This window comes from Calonectris borealis, chromosome 2, assembly GCF_964195595.1.
Source record: "Calonectris borealis chromosome 2, bCalBor7.hap1.2, whole genome shotgun sequence".
NCBI classification, from domain to species: domain Eukaryota; kingdom Metazoa; phylum Chordata; class Aves; order Procellariiformes; family Procellariidae; genus Calonectris; species Calonectris borealis.
This window is the reverse complement of record NC_134313.1, coordinates 132,279,096-132,295,308: the sequence shown is the minus strand read 5'-3', so window position 1 is coordinate 132,295,308 and position 16,213 is coordinate 132,279,096. Positions and strand designations below refer to the sequence as shown.

Here is a 16,213-nt window from a genome sequence, read left to right as displayed (position 1 = left end):
GCACCTTATTTCTTCCCATTACCTTAGCAATAGCATGAAACTTAGATTTGTGTGTGACTTCAGTAAGACGCTGTTGAACTAATTCAGTATAAAATTCCATCCGACATAGCTATATTGTTAAGGGCTGCTGAACTTAATTTGGGTAAGTCTATACAAGTAACGTATGATTTCTGCTCATCCTGTTAAATGGACTGTATTGTTCTTGAACAGTAGCTTTCTCTGCCTGGCCGTTATTCCAAAACATACATATGCAGTCAGTGAATCAGCTGAAGTTTTTAAGCCCAAGTTAATGAACATAGTGATTTTGCTCTTACATGGGTTCTCTTTGGAATTTTTCACATTTCTGTAACTGGTGTTGTGTAGTGTGGCAAGTCCCTGTAGATTAACATGCATATGTCACCGTTTAGCGTAATATCTCAAGAATACGTTGCTAAAGCAAGGAGTTGAAACTAATTCAAGTCAAGTTGTTGGTATTGTTTAGCTACTGAGGTTGTTCCTGTGGAAAAGAAGAGAAAAGCCTACCCCCTCTTGGGTACACACATCCGAGTTGCAGAGTTTTGCTGGAGTAGGATGTGCAGAGCCATCCATCTGGGATGGGCTGACCCAGCCAGCCTGGGGCTCCATCTCGCTGATGGCTGTATTTGGGTGCTCCCTCTGAGCCCAGGAGCTCTGCACTGTCTCAGGTACTCTTCCCTCCCTCTCCCCTCTATTAAAAGCAGTCAATCTTTAAAAGCACTCAAGCATTTAAGTCCCATAAGAAATTTCTGTTTGTCATTTAGTGCTTACAGTGTTTGAGTTTGAAGTTTCAGGGGACCCCAGGCTTTATGCATGGCACTCCTGTGGAGTCACTGTGGACTCGGGCTGTTTCTCTGTTCACCGTCCCGTGTGTCTTGGTGAAGGACAGATCAGTGACATCCCTCAAACTCTAGTTCCTTAGCAGAGTCACTTTGCTTGTGAGTAAGGCATGATCAGTGATGGCTGAGGCCATTCTTTTCTGCCCTGAGGAGCACGGGTAAAGTCTCATTGCTGTTACCGGGTGCGAGTGATTCTTTTTTCACCCAACACCGGGCTTCTTTAGTGGTTCTGCAAGTAATAGGGAAAGCTGCAAGTTTGTTTTCAGGCTTTGGTCAGAGGAAGATAGTTCCTTGCAGTTGGATCCCTTCAACCAGAAGCTCAGTTCCACTTCAGGTCTATAAATCCTCGCTGGCCTTTGAAAGTATTCCTCTCCCGGAGAGACGTGTTCCCTGAGAAATTTTGGATGTTAGTATGAACGGTGTGGCAGCAAGATGTGCTGTGGCCATGGCCTGTGCGCTGCAGATGCTGTGAATATATCGCTTTTGCTGCTTGACTTGTTCTCTGCAGTTCTCCATGAGGTCAGAAGGTCTTACCATGCGTGGGATGTGACCTTTCTTTGGGTGTCTAAGATTTTGTCTTCCTTTGGAGGTGCTCGCGTAGTGCTCTTTTTATTTGAAACAAATGCGCTTGACCCCAAAGAAGAAATAAAACAGACCACAGCGGGGAAGAGGCAACTGGATCTTTTTCTGGGAAACTTTAAAGATACTTATATAAATTGGAGAGAACATAGCAGCCTTTGATATCATAGCAGTACCCATCTAAGCAGCCAGTTTACTTACTTATCAGAAGGAACAAACAAGTCACTATTATTCTTTTGCTTTTGCAAATGTCCTGTGCCACTTTATCAGCATTGGGGAGGTTATAGCATGTGAGAAGTAATCTTTCTTTCAAGGAGATGAGTCTGCTCCCTGCTGCACCCAATCACTTCTTCAATGCTATTCTCTCATATTGCTGTCTTGCTGAGGATGTGTGGGCTCACCTGCATTGGAGCCTGGTGCTTGGTCTGTCTGATTAAAAGAAAAGGGGAGGGGACTGGTTGAAATGTGGTCTGAGCACCCGACAGCAGGGGAACTGTAGTGAGAGTCATGGTGTTGGCAGGGAAAGCTTTTAAGCTTGTATGATCCAGATATCCAAGTGCATTCCTTCAAAGAGGACATGTCTTAAGGAACAGGAATAACAATATGGATGTGTGGCTGTTTTCTTTTTCTATTTTTGTTTTTCTTCTGTTTCCTATAAATGTAAGGCATTAAAGAAGATGGAGAGAACAAGCTGCAAGCTGTAGAAAGCTTTGGTGCCCACAAGTTGCTGCAGTCAGAAACTAATTCTTTAAGTGGATTGACTCTGCGTGAGGAAGACAGAAATGAAAATGATTCTCCTACCTTCTTCAGTGTCATGAGCAATAGGTAGTACATGTTGCAGATGTAAATTACAAGGATTATTGAAACTTTAAGCCTTTAATTGACTCATTTTTAAGTCTGTTCTGTCTGTAAAGCTGTATTTGCTGAGATTATTTAACAAGACTGCATACAGCACAGTAATTGAAGAAGATATCCTTTGTAGAATTGGCTGTACAGAGTGGAGTGGGAGGTTTTTTCCTTGGTGATAATTACAGGCCTTGCTTGCACGTGACAAAATGTGTATTTTCTGCAGTCATTTACTTTAACCTAGTGAAACAAAAACCATGTTGGTGGTTCCATGTCTATAAATTTTACCTCTATGCAAGTGAAATGGGCATGAAATGTAATTTGGTCTTCAGAAGTTGCACAAAAGGAGTTGTTAACGGTAACAATCTTTTCTGCTTGTCCTGGACACCAGGTTCAGTGATATTGAACTTCGGGATGAGGAGGGCATACCAACAGAAGAGTTTCTGGAGTCATGTTACGCCATTGTGCCCGTTCTGGGTAAGTAGCTCTTTCTTCTTACGCTGCGGGTGCATCTAACTCCTTTTCACTGCTGCCAGCTGTGAGAAAAGGTGGAGCAGTCGGTTTGGAAAATTCGTTTCTTTGCTGAAGTGATATAGAAATAGTTCCTATCAGCAGAATCAATTTGACTGATACCAGAAGATGTTTCTTACTCTTTCGCTTTGTAGAGGATCCATTCTCGTTTAGATGGGACTCATGTATAAGCTCTCTGGAAATCTATGGGTATATCTGGAACAGCAGTTTCTTACCCTCAAAAGAACAGCATGGAATGCCTTGCATATCTAATACCGCTGACAGCACACCATCAGCTGTGCTAGCTATTGCTGCTATTTGATTTTTCCAAAGACAGAATTCTCTCTCCAGCTAGTGCAGCCCCCCACATGCTTGGCCCCTGACTCTAACAGTAGATGTGAGGACGCACCCTGTAAGCATGCACCCTTTTGAAGACTTCCAAATTGTAGGTCGGTGTATTTTAACACTTGTATGGACTGGGGTGGATTGGTTCTACACCAAAGAAAGACTTCGGTTTATGTCGTTCATTTGGTATTCTCCTGCCATTTAGAAGGATTGTTAAGAGAGTAAATGAAATTAATCGTTACTAAGACATGAGGAGTGCAAAAAGACACTATTTTAAAATATAGCCTCTTTTTTTTTCTAGACAAGCTGGGACCAACTGTTTTTGCCCCTGTTAAAATGGATTTTGTAGGTAACATCAAGGTAACAGCTAATTTCTAACACTGATTTTTTTTTATTTTAAAAACAAAATATCTATTTTAGGTACTAAAGCTCAAGGATCTTTGTTATAGGAGTCAATACTGGAAGGCTATTTAATATTTGATAATGTTACCATCTGTCAGATCAGAATGCTGAAATGCCCCTAATTCTGTTCTTACAGTACATGCTGTGTTTAATAAATCCAGCTGTTGTGCACAAACTTATAAAATACTTGATTGACTGCCAAGTAAAACATCTGTTACACCGAATGAATATGACACTGATTCTGAGCTGAATAGGTTGTAAGTCATGATGCGATGGTAGCAATATTGACTTTAGACTGTAAAACAAAACAGGGGGGAAAAAAACCTTTTCTCAAACAAGTAGGAACTAACAAGTGCTTTAAGAAGGAGCTTCACAGCAGCTCGGAGCAGACCCTGCAGCTTTGGTTCTCGTTCTGACAGTCCTTCCAGCTCCAAGTCTGAAAAGGTTTGAAGTGCTACTTGTGGGACAATATGTATTCATAGCGAGGGGAAAAAAAAGAAAAGCAAAACATATCTCCTGAGTGTATGATAAGGAATATTGCATACATTCAGATTTGCTTGGTGCAAAGTAAGGCAGAGATGCACTTACCTTGCTGAAGGTAGCCACTGAAAGACTGAAAATAGCAAGAGGGAAGAACGCTATTTTAAAAAAAAAAATTGAATATTTATTGTCAAGTGATAGGCAGCTGTTCTTTTAGTGTAGAAGATGACTCTGTTTAACAGCCTCATGTATTTTCCCTTTTATTTTTGTGAGGAGTTGTGTATAACAAACTTTGGAATAAGTTATAAAGCTTAAGCATGCCGATGACTGCTAGGTGTAATTGAGAATTTGCAGCTTAGCAGTTGTCAGAAGGCAGTCTTGCTTGCACTTGAAGCTTGGGGCAAGTGGGACCTTGCTTGGAGAGCAGGTTGAGTTAACTCCTTTCCACCCGTGTGGAGGATGCCATGTGAACCAAAAGCATTTTGTCAGACAGAAATGGTAGGTTCCCTGTAAATCTTTGACTGAGATGCCTTTTTTTCGTTGCATTAGCCAGATGGCTAGCCAGATGTGTCTGGATTTGTGCCCTGGGAAGGCGTGCCCAGTGTGGCAGGCCAGCCGAGCCGTGGGGAGCGTATGACATGGTTGGGGATCTGTGGTATCCCTTTGCAGGGAAGAGTCCTGGTAAATAAGTGGTATTTATAGGACTGGCCACTGTTTGGTCTTAAAAGCTTCTTGTTTTTGTCTCCAGAAAATAAACCAGAAATTTATAACCAACAAAGAAGAGTTTGATACCCTTCAGAAGATAGTGCTCCATGAAGTGAACGCTGGCGTAGCACAAGTTAGAAACTCTGCTACGGAGGCTCTCCTGTGGCTGAAAAGGTAACGGCCTTGTATCTACTTACACTATGAAGGTGGAACGAGGGGCCTTTCACCAGTGCAAGCTTATGTACATGGAGCAAACTGGTTACTTTCCACAGGCTCCATCAATCCAAACTGGCTTGATGGAGCCACACACATGAATCTGTGTTGTCTGTGCTTGTATCACTGCAACTTTGCCAAAAGGCCTGAAAAAGCGATCGCAGGCAACCTTTTTTCCCATAAAAGTGAAGTTACAGTGAGTGACTGATCCTGCTGGGCCAGAACATCAGGCAGGTGATTTCAGGCTGCAGCAGAAGTGTTTTAGCAAAGTGTTTTTCCTTGGGCTAGGAGAGAGGCTGGAAGAGGTGGCTGCATTTTTTTTTATTCAGATTGAAAATAGCGCCTTAATTCTGAGTTTTATTGCACTTCTGAGTTGTATTGCAACTTTGGGGTCTTTGTTATACTTTGGGTTACTTTGTTATAAACATGGTTTCTTTTTATTTTGTGGGTTCATCGTGACAGAGGCTTAAAGTTCTTGAAAGGGTTTTTGACAGAAGTGAAGAATGGGGAAAAGAATATCCAAACAGCTCTGAGTAAGTGCCAGTTGCTTTATTCTTCATGTGCTTCTGAATTTACATACCTTGCTATTTTCCTCCTCCTTTAGAACCTTGTGACTTCAGTGACTAATGACGCAAGTAATCTCCAAGACATAACTTTTTTGAAAATCGCAGTTTTTGAAAATGGCCATCTTCAGGCAGATTACTAGATAACTGTTGATTTAATAGCAGATAAAGATTCCTTTAATTGGCATACTTTTGGCAGGGGAGACAGTCATATCTTAGGGAAAAAAGTGCTTTGTCTCATTCCATTTTCTCTACTGGTTTGCAGCGAGAGCTCTCCCAAATTTATGGTTGCTGTCATGTTATTTTTTTAGTTTCTTGTGAGATTGGCCATCACTCTTTGAAATCACCTCTTTGCCAGTACGGCTGTGAATTGCCTGTATCAGTTAGAAGGGAGTTTGTAACAAAAAAGAAGGAATTTTTTCCAAGTACACAATTTCTGACACCGAGTCAGGCTGGTGCCCACGGCAACCCCACAAACCCCTCTTAGACTTGACTTGGTTATTCCTGAATAGACCCTCTCTATATGCACGCAGTCTAATGTTATGATAATCCTTTAAAACAGCTTTAAAACAGCTTTTTTTAAAGGTGGGGGTTTTTTTTAGCTTCTTTTAAACAGTGAAACAGTCATCCTATAGGATTAGTAAAAAGAACTACTACACCAAAGTATGTAAGCAGCTTTTGGAAGTGGGACTGTAAATACACTGCTACCAGATGTGGATGTTAAATACCATGAAAAGTCAAGGCACTTATTTGATCTTCTGAGTCTGAAGGCTTCAGCACTGAATTACTTCTTGAATTGCTCTGTGTCTGCAGCAGAGCCATGCTGCTGTTTTTTTCTCACTTCTTCCTTCCCTTTCTCCCCCTGAAAAGCTCTTCCATATCTGTTACCACCAGTGCAGCTTAGGTTTACTGTTACAGTTTCTTATTTAGGACTTGCTGTGCTATTTGAATCTCAAGTAAAGATGGGGTATATGTTCTCTTTCTACAACCTCAAATATCAAGCTAATGAAATGAAAATAAAAAATGGAATATGCACCAGTTCTTGTGATCTTCTGAGGAACAAACAGCTTTCTAAAGGGATTTGTCTTTACTTGGAATTTAAATCTAAGCAAACTTCTCAGCTTCTGGTGTTTTTAATGTCCCCTATATTTGCTGATAAGGCAGAGAATAGACTTGTCAGTCCTGTTTGCTACACAATACTCTTTTTCTCCTTATTTCATTGCTCTTATTACTGTATGCTTTCTCATAGATTCTCACTCCTACTGTAAAGGTAGAAAAGCCACATTCCCCAGACTGGTAGATGAGTACTTCATATGGTATACTTCATATGGTAGAGTACTTCATATTACAGCAAAACCTGTGGCTGTGTTTACTGACTTTTTACACTCCTCCAATAATAACTGTCTGCAGTCTTTTGAGCAAATATCCTAAAGCAGCAAAATGTAGTGGTTCTCTTTCTTCAAGGTGAACAGCTCAGGGAAAGTGTAATACAATGTCAGATACTTAAAAATTCAACTGAAGGGCAAGGATATGAAATGACAACAGTGACAAACTACGACTGGGAAAATATGCTCAAAGATGTTTGGCTTTGTATATAGAAAGCTTTGTATGTGAGAGCGGAGCTGTCTAGGAACATAACAAGGGCCTTCATCAAAGGCTACACTCAGGGGCACTCACAACAGAGATGCTGAGGATTATTTTAATAAAGGCCCAGTGCTTTCTGTTCCAATGACCCTCGAAACTTGACCCTCAGATGTAAAGAGAGAGTTCTTGGTTAATGCCTGAGCTAACCACCTCGATTGAGGCTGGCTAACCATCGGGTTGCAGGATTTTTTCACCCTGTATATTATTTTCTCAGACTTGCACTGAGTGGAGAACTAGATAGTAGAAGAAGTGTTAGTCGTGAAGCACAGCTAGTCAAATAAAAATTACATTTGCCTTCCTGTCTGTTAGAACACTTACTTGCTGTGGATGAGTTGAAGGAGATCTGTCAGCAGAGCTGAGACCCCAATGCACAAATCCCAAATCTGTCATCTCCTTTCAGTCATAACTTTTGTGCTCAGAAAGAGCCATTATTTGCATCCAGTGGCAAGAATATATCCTTAAATAGTCGTTTCTAAGCTCTAAGTTCTCTTTGTGATGCAAACTTAAAACTGCCATATAGCTATCTCTTGATTGATTTTTTTTTTTTTTTCCCCTTCCTTCCTTTAAGACAATGCTTATGGAAAGACATTACGGCAGCACCATGGTTGGGTTGTCCGCGGGGTCTTTGCGGTAAGTATTTATCTTGGCTGCTGATAGAGCTGGGGGTCTCGTTAATGTGATCTTACATTGTGTGTAATTAATAAACCATGTTAAAATTACAAGCATTAAAATGAATAGATTCCCTTGTCAGACCTTATTTTCTGGGTGAGGATTGTGGTTATCACTATGTTCAGTATGGGCTTTCAGGGTGGAATCTGCTTTCTGGAGCCAAAACAGAAGATCACACTTGCGTGCACGTTTTTTTCGTTATGTGTTTTTCAGCACAGTCTTGCAGGGCTATTAAATGAAGAAATGAGGGTTTGAGTTTGCTTTTTTGAGGATTGATCTGTCTTTGGACATGAGCATTCAAGAAGGGTTAGTGCAGAATGTGTCAGGCAGTTGAAGTAGAATATACTGGCTAGAGGAAATGGTTTATTTTTGTCCAGTCTGGCAGCTCCCCCTCGTGTCTGCCACTGGAAATTATCACTAAAATTATAAAAGAATGAAGAGCCTCATCCAGGCAATCTGGGAGAAACAGAAATGTTGGGGAAAGCTTTCTAAAGAGTGTTTTGAGAATGGGACTTCAATGTTGAAATGTGTGACACTGGGTTGGGAGCTCCCCTAACAAACTGTACTTTATTTGGGGTTTGTATTTAATTCACTTCCTAAAAATCAGACCTCTCTGAAGATGTCTTAAACTGGGGATCTACATAGAGATAATAATAAAAATATATATATATATATATTAGTCTTCCTGTCAGTTAAAAATCTTAACATATGCACGTACACATAAATACATTAAAGCTATGCAATCTAAGTGCAAAGAGGGATGTCTCAGAAGTTTTTTGTGGCTTTAGTTTGGTTTCTTTTCCTATTCTGTTTTGCAAATCTAAAAGCTTTGGTTCCTCTCCCAGTTAGCTTTAAGGGCAGCTCCAACGTACGAAGACTTTGTGGCAGCTCTGTCTGTAGAGGAGTGTGATCCTCAGGAAGAAACATTTTACAAAGGAATGCAGAGGGACCTCAACATTTACTTACCAGCCATGGAAAAGCAGCTAAATATCTTGGACACACTCTATGAAGTACATGGTTTGGAGTCAGATGAGGTGGTATGACTACAGCAAGACCGTGTCTTAAAACTTCAGGGACTGTGTCTGTTAACAAAGATTTCTTTCGTTTTGGGTTTTTTTGGACATCGTTTCTGTTCATTATATCTTTTCATGTGGGAAGGGTGTTGTGAGTGTTTTTGGGGAAGGGTATGTACGATTTTTATTTTTTGTTAACACTTGTTTTGTGTTTAAATGCAGAGGTACTGTTTCTCTTTGGGTCATAACTATGTCCGTGATGAATGTTTTTGACTGTTTCTCTTCTGCCTGTGCACTCCCTCTTCTCTTCACCATGCAAAAGTAACAGAGCAGAATTTGGCGTTTGCTCCCGTAGCTTAGGAGAGAGCCACGCGTGCAGCGGAGCGGTCAGGATGTCAAGATGGAGCCCAGGCAGGCGCTGCTGGCTCTGGCTCTCCCATGCCCTGTGCCCACTCCCTGCGACGATGTAGGAGGACAGAGATGGTGAGAGTTACTGTTACTCTGGTAGCAGAAGAGAAGGTCAGTTAAATGCCACCTTATAAGGTACGCAGTGTGTTTATTGCTTAAGTTGAGTTGAAGCTTTTTAATGCAGCACCTCCCCAAATATTACAGAGACCTTCACCACAAGCATATGTGGTTGGTGGTCTGAACTTCCCCAGGAACCAGCCTTTGAAACTGGGGGTTGTGTTCCCTGACCAGCTCCCAGTATGTGCCACGTTCTCCCTGTCAGTTCCTGCCACTGGGCCACAAGAAATTTGCTGGTACAGACTGGCAGAGCCCAGCTAATTGCAGCAGTGCTTTACACAAGCGATTGAAGATCATGTCCATCATCCTGGTTTATTAAGGTTTTGGTGGGTTATTCTATTTTGGGTTTAGGGTTTTTTAAAATCAAATTCACACAAAAACATAACATTTGCTTAATTGAATACAGCTAGCAGTTTAAAAAGCAGATTTTATTAAAATCCTTCCTAGGCTGCCATTATGGGCAGAGACTTCATGAAAGTGGACATGGAATGAGTAAAGCATGGGAGAAGCTAGAATTTGTCACGGAGCCATTGCACATTGGGCCGATTACAAACCTGAAAATCTGAAATGATGTAAAGTGACTGGAAGTTAAGAAAGTAAGATTTGCCCTTTTTCCCATTTTGCTGATACAGATAAAAATGTGCTCCTTAACATTGCTGCTATTAAAAATAATAAAGAAGTCCTTTTAGCTAGTGATATGGTGAAGGACAAAATTCGTAGTTGTGTTGATGACTAGAAGGCTGTCTGTGAATTATTGACTGCCCATTCAAGGCATAAGCGGGTCTCTCAGTGGTGACCTAGGGCTTCAGATGGCTTTGTGCAAAAAGTTGAGTTTAACTCATGTGCAGGAGGAGGGAAGACTGCGCTACTGACGTACTTAGAATTAGTAAATCTTTGTAAATACAGGAGAAGTTTCAGTGTCACCATACTCACAGGAGAAGTACTGTTTTTTGCTAGGCTAAAAACCACGTTGTCAGTAAAATGAATGTACGGCAGGCCTGCTGCCCTCCGTCGCTCTGTGACGGGAGCCTCTCTGCACACCGAATACTTGATCCTTTCTAAAGAGCCTAGCATTGTGAGCTTTAAGGAAAGCATATGATGCTTGAAGAAAAAAACCAAACATCACGCTTGGTGTATAAAGCAAGATACCGGAACTGTAATTAGGCATTTAAACAGTGTGTCTTTCTTGTTCCTGTCATCTTCTCTGAGTTGTGCCTATCTGTAGTTCCTACATACACCAAGAGGAACCAGAAGGATGTGGAGGTTTTCTTAATTTAAGTGGTATATGTTTATGCTTGAGTACAAAGTCAAAACTTTTGACCAAAGCTCCATTCAATTATTTCACTACTCGCAGTGCGAAAAATGAAGCAGAGAGCCTTTGAGATTTGGCTGTCTGCTTCTTCTAAGCATGAATGCAAAGAAACCACCCCTGCAACAGAACAACCAGCTTTCCACCCTGCGTGGTTTCCTCGGGGTTTTTGGCTATTATGTGAAAAACTTTGATGTAATAGTTCTTAGCTGAATGCTCTGGGAAGGTAATGGAGACCACATTTCCACAAAATATCAGCTGGGGCATGGGGAGAGCAGGAAGAGGTCCTTCTTCTCTACAAATTAACTGTGAGATCATGATGAAAATTGGCTTCCCTTTTGCTCTAAGCTTTCCCAATAGCAGGAAAGCGTATTCAGCACTTCAAGTCTTGGAGGTATTTTTGGGTTTTCTGTTTGTTTTGTTTTTTAACTAGTGGGAGAACCACTGGTTTATTAGTAGTGCATCAGACCCAACGTTTGATGCAAAAAGTAAGGAGGCTTTATTTTGTAAGCAGAGAACTTAACAGAGCTTCATTGGGCCATTAGCTTCAGCAATTACTAACTCCACCATTCTTCTTTCTTCTAACAAATAGAGTGTCCACATTGCATGTCCTCTAATCAGCGTGGCATCCTGCCTCAGAGCAAGCTTTCTCGTTTTGCTGTTCTCTGTAAAGTTCGTGTTTCTGAGAACATTCTTAAGAGACTGTGGCTTCAGGGAGACCCCTGTGTGCTTGTTGTTAAATAGGGGACTTGTAGAGAAGGAATTGAGCAAGGTCTCCTTGTCTTCAAAACTTGTGCACCATGCACTGCTGTCGCAGGGCGTTGAGCACTTCTAAGACTAACGAATGCTGTCTTCCCAGTGAAACCACCATTGAGAAAGAAACCCATGCAGCATGTTGCAGAGCCGAACTCCGGGTTACACCTCGAAGGATGCAATAGACCAGATGACCAAGTGGAAGCAAATACACTGCTAGACAATTCACTTCTTTCTTTTCTTGTCATGTCAGTTTGGCAAGCAGAGAGGATTGGTTTTGATTTTAATAATTGTAGAGAACAAGCAGCTAACTTTTGGCCTTCAAATTTAGAATTTGAGAGAAGGTCGGTGTTTTCTGTTTGATATGTTTGATTCGTTGATTGGTTAGGGCTACTTTGTTTTTTTTAATGGCTGACATTTATGAACAACTGACCTGCTGGAGGATGGAGGTCGATGTGACTCTCGGATAACAGCACCCTTGCTCTGTATACTTTACATGAACTGCTTTGGTTTCTTAAACTGCACTAGTCTGAAGTTTTGCATCCCTTTCCTTTAGAAATGCTTTCAGCTGTTTTCTTCAATGTCTAACAGTTGCATATTCTCAGGGATTTTACTTAGCCATGGCAAAATAAGAGTAATCACAGTCTTACGCTGGGGAGTAAGGCTGCTTTCTGTGAGATGAGTATCGCTGAGCGTGGAACTCTGATACAGCATATGACACTGACAGTGTCTATCCAGTGCGCATCCTTGCTGAGACATGGTAAATCCCAAAGCAATCTGATAGAAGTGCTATCTAGTACTGAATAATGGCAGTCAGCATATTTAAATAGGATCATACACACGTCTTTGTAATATAGTGCCGTTGGCATTAGAGCAGAGCTCTCAAATAATTTCAGTCGAGTTCTGCCTAGCAATGGGAGGCTTTTATTTATTTTATTTATTTTGTGTTTTTTTTTTTTTTTTTAAACAAACTATGTTCTGGAGCCCCCTCTGCTATTTTAAGACACCATACTCAGTTGCATATTGAAGTTCTGTGATATTACAATTGTAGAATATGAACTGGATACTCAAGTGCTTTAGTGTAAACTTAAGAAACTCATTGAAATATCCCATCTTGACACTGTTGTAATATGGCTCTCCCTTTAACAGATGCACTTAAAGTTAAGGGCCATATACCTTCACTTACAAGATTTTTGGAAAGCATCATTAGGATTTAGGTTATAGTTGTTTGCTTTAAAAATGTTTCATAGTTTGAAAAATGTCACTTGGTTGGCTGGACATATAAAAAGTATGCCCAAAATGTGCTCTAGTTGTTTGCAGCGTACTTTGGCAAAGGGGTGTGGACCATTATAGAAAACAGTGTTACATATGTCCATATGCTGGACCTTCTAACCCTTTCTTTTCATTATCAATTCAGCTTTAGGGAAACCTAAAATGCCTTTTAGACACCAGAAAAGATCATTAGCACGTTCCTGTCTGGCTATCTTTCCCTCTTCCCCCACCTGGTGACTACCTCTTCCTTTCCTTCCATTCCTCAACTTCTTTGCTGCCAGAGCTGTTGCTGTCAAGTTGAAGCATCTCTCCATAAGAGTGCAAAACAGGAAGTTTTGTAAGCAATAAAAATGTAAACTTGGAAAATCAGACCTGAATTCTTTGGCAGGCAACCAAACCTACAGTCAGATGGAGAATGTGCTGCTTTTCTCCGAAGTTTCTCCCTGGTTTGACATATTTTGCCAGGAAAACCACACCACCTTGAACTTTTAATTTCATCGATGGAATTTAAATTGAGACACTTCAGACTTGGCAGTTCTACCTCTTACAAGCGAAAGCAAAGGGATTTTTTTTTTTTTAATTGACTTATTTCTGTTCTCTTGCCTGCATAATACAGATAACAAAACAAAGAGAGAAGGGCAGCGGGAATAACTGAAATCATGCCTTTCTGCTAACCTCTGTAGCCCCTTGGTGAACAAACACTGCAAACTACTGCATGCTCCAAGCAATATAAAATCACCCTCGTGCAGAAGGGGTATCATAGTGCACTGAATGGCTCTAAGCAACCCCACGCAGTAGCTGATCTGCTCACAGTTCACCCAAGGTTTTAAGCACTTGCTTTGAAGTTAGAATGTAGGCATATGCTTCACTTAAACACTTGCTTAACCTCCCACTGGCATGCACTTCTTCAAAATATGGCCTTTGACTATTATTTTTAATATGCCTTTCTTGGTATATTGTTTCTCCCCCCAAATACTCCAAATGTGCTAAAGGGTTTGTTTTAATATATGAAACTTCCTTGTTTTCATATCCTGTTTTTTGCTTAACACCACGTTTGTTTAGCTTATTTTGCATTGCAGTATTCAGGGGGTCCAAAACTTATTCTTTAATTCTTTTATTTAAAGCCATCTTGAAAGTTTGAGATGTATGTCTACTTGAAAGAAGAGAAAATTGCATTCCAGAATATGGTGACTAAACTGAAAACCAAAGCAGCTTGCTTTTGTCATTTCCTTTCCTATTTTCTTTCTTTTTTTCAAGCCAATTTTGAGCATACATTTTATCGATGTCAAGCTGAGCTTACTGCAAGCCTTACTTGTATATACTAAAATATATTACATACATACTGAAACACGTTTAAAGGTGAAGAGAAGGTATATTGTCTCACACTTTAAATTTACTTAATTCTAAGGGCTTGTTCATGCCCCCAAAATCACCTCTTCCAGTGTAAGCATTGCACAAATTGTGCTGTCGTAAGTAGTTCAGTCCCAAAATACTTCGGAGTTTCCAGTCTGCATCATCTGTCTCTCTTCTTTTGGAGCATTGTTAAGACCTTTGTCAGACTTTTATATTATTTCGTTATAATAAACTTATTTTCAATAAGCATGTTTTAAAATCTCGCTGTCTCCTTGCATGGATTTTGTTTCTTTTATTACAATAGAGGGCCCAAAGTGCTCTTCAGGACTGCATCTGTTCTAGGTACTGTGTGAACAGTCGAAAACAGTATGTTTCTGGTTCATAGAAACTACCTGTATGTATCTTTGTACGAAGAATGTTAACACACATGAGCCTGTTTTGATTAGGAGAATAAAAGCTGTGTCTGGCGTATGGTTGTGCGTCCTTGGCCAGTGTAAATATGTGAAGGCTGTAGTTACAAAAGCCAGCCTGGCAATGTGAGAGGGATTTGTGTTTTAAAATTGCATGTATTATTATGTCCTTCTTTTGCCTGGACTTGAATCTCTTCGCTAGAAGTTTCTGAAGTCTGAAATCCCTGTGTGGTGACCTTGAGAAGCACATCAAGACTAGTGCTCCTTACTTAATGTGGGCGTAACATCTCCCTTTTTCCCCCCTTTTCTTTCTCTCTCTCCGTATAAACACAGTGTGGACATGAGAGCAGATCCATGATACCCAGTCATCTCTCTCTAGCAAGGGCACGTCCCTCTGTTAAATGGCAACATCTCCAGGCGGAGATCTGTGAAGTGGCAGAGGCATTTTCTCAGCTGGGGAGGAGCAGACGAGACTGAGCCCCTGCCTGTGCGGCGGGGGGGGGGGGTGCGTGTATTCTGTTGCAGCAACAGCAGCGCTGCTCAGCTGGAGCTGGCTGTCTCCTGCGGGATACGGGAGATTCTGAACCCTTCTGATTGCAGTGGGCCCCAGAGCATCAGCTCTGCAAAGGCTGCGAGCTGCGTTTGCTTCAGCAAGGGCTGAGCTCTGGCAGGAGCCCCAGTCTCAGCATCCCTCTGTCTCACCTGCTGGGGCTGAGCTGGTGGATAGCTGGCAATTCGATGAGGGGCGAATAGTTTAGAAGGCCTCCCAGGGCAGAGATCACATCCCTTTTCCACCGCCCCAGGGTCTTACTCATCTTCTCTCCTTCCTAAGGAAACGAGCAGGTTATCAGTCATGAGACCCTGGCAGTTCCAGCTTTGTGTGGTGCAGCTAAATAACAACAGTTGTGTCGCTGATGTTTTTAGGCGTCTCCCTAAGACGCTGTCTTGGCCCTGTTCCGTGGGCATGGGGAAATCGCACGTGGGTAAGCCTGGGTGCCACTGGCACGAGCTGTCATTTCAGCCATGGTGCAGGTTGCTTTGGTGGCTCTTGAAGCGTCAGCTGTGCCACGAGGAACCACTGAGCCCAGTTCACCGTATTAGCTGGCAGCCCCTCCGAAGCCACGCCGTTACGTGTGGCAGTTGGATGGGGCTGCCGCTGGGGCAGAGCCCTGTCCTGCGCAGGATCGGCGCTTCTGGTGTTGGTATCTATACTGTGTTATGCTGTGCTAGAGAGCGGTAACTCGTCACACCGAAACAACGAGGATGTACACAGAGACAGGATTAAAAAGAGGAGCAGGACGTGGTGGCTGTGGCGAGGAGGTCTGCGGCCGTGCGGGGGGACTGTCTGCCAGCCTGAGTCATTGGAGTCACCTCCGTAACATGCTCTGCTCTCCTAAACAGCCGAACGCGGGCCAGCAGCACTGCACAGACGTATGCTAATAGAAACCCCGTGCACAAAAGGAATCTCCCAGGCAAGTGTCTCCTCGCCACAGCTTCCACTGGTTAAAAAACCCAAATCTGTTGCCTTTACGGGATCCCAGATGAACAGCAGAGAGAGTCCCTGCTAAGCTTTGACAGAGTTTGTGATGTTTGTTAGTAAAGGTCATAGACTGTGATAGTGGCTGCTAAATTCCTGTCCCCACCCCTGTCCCTACAGGAATCTAGATCCATGGTTCAAAATAAAAAAATGGTGTGCTGAACGTGTAGAGTTCATAGGAACGCACAGGTGCTGCTGTTAAAATGGGAAGCTCAAAGACGACACATTAAA

General features: G+C 41.9%; 1 protein-coding gene across 1 annotated transcript in view; it reads left to right on the top strand.

The window, feature by feature from the left end:
• PLEKHA8 (pleckstrin homology domain containing A8) overlaps positions 1-14,506 on the top strand; it is a 31,049-nt gene extending 16,543 nt beyond the window's left edge. Inside the window, exons 7-13 of the mRNA XM_075140855.1 lie at positions 2,098-2,258; positions 2,671-2,756; positions 3,436-3,494; positions 4,765-4,895; positions 5,397-5,467; positions 7,710-7,771; positions 8,656-14,506. Of these exons, the coding sequence (XP_074996956.1) occupies positions 2,098-2,258; positions 2,671-2,756; positions 3,436-3,494; positions 4,765-4,895; positions 5,397-5,467; positions 7,710-7,771; positions 8,656-8,853 (768 nt within the window). The 3' untranslated portion in view covers positions 8,854-14,506. The remainder of the gene's footprint in view (positions 1-2,097; positions 2,259-2,670; positions 2,757-3,435; positions 3,495-4,764; positions 4,896-5,396; positions 5,468-7,709; positions 7,772-8,655) is intronic.
• The last annotated feature ends 1,707 nt before the right edge of the window (positions 14,507-16,213 follow it).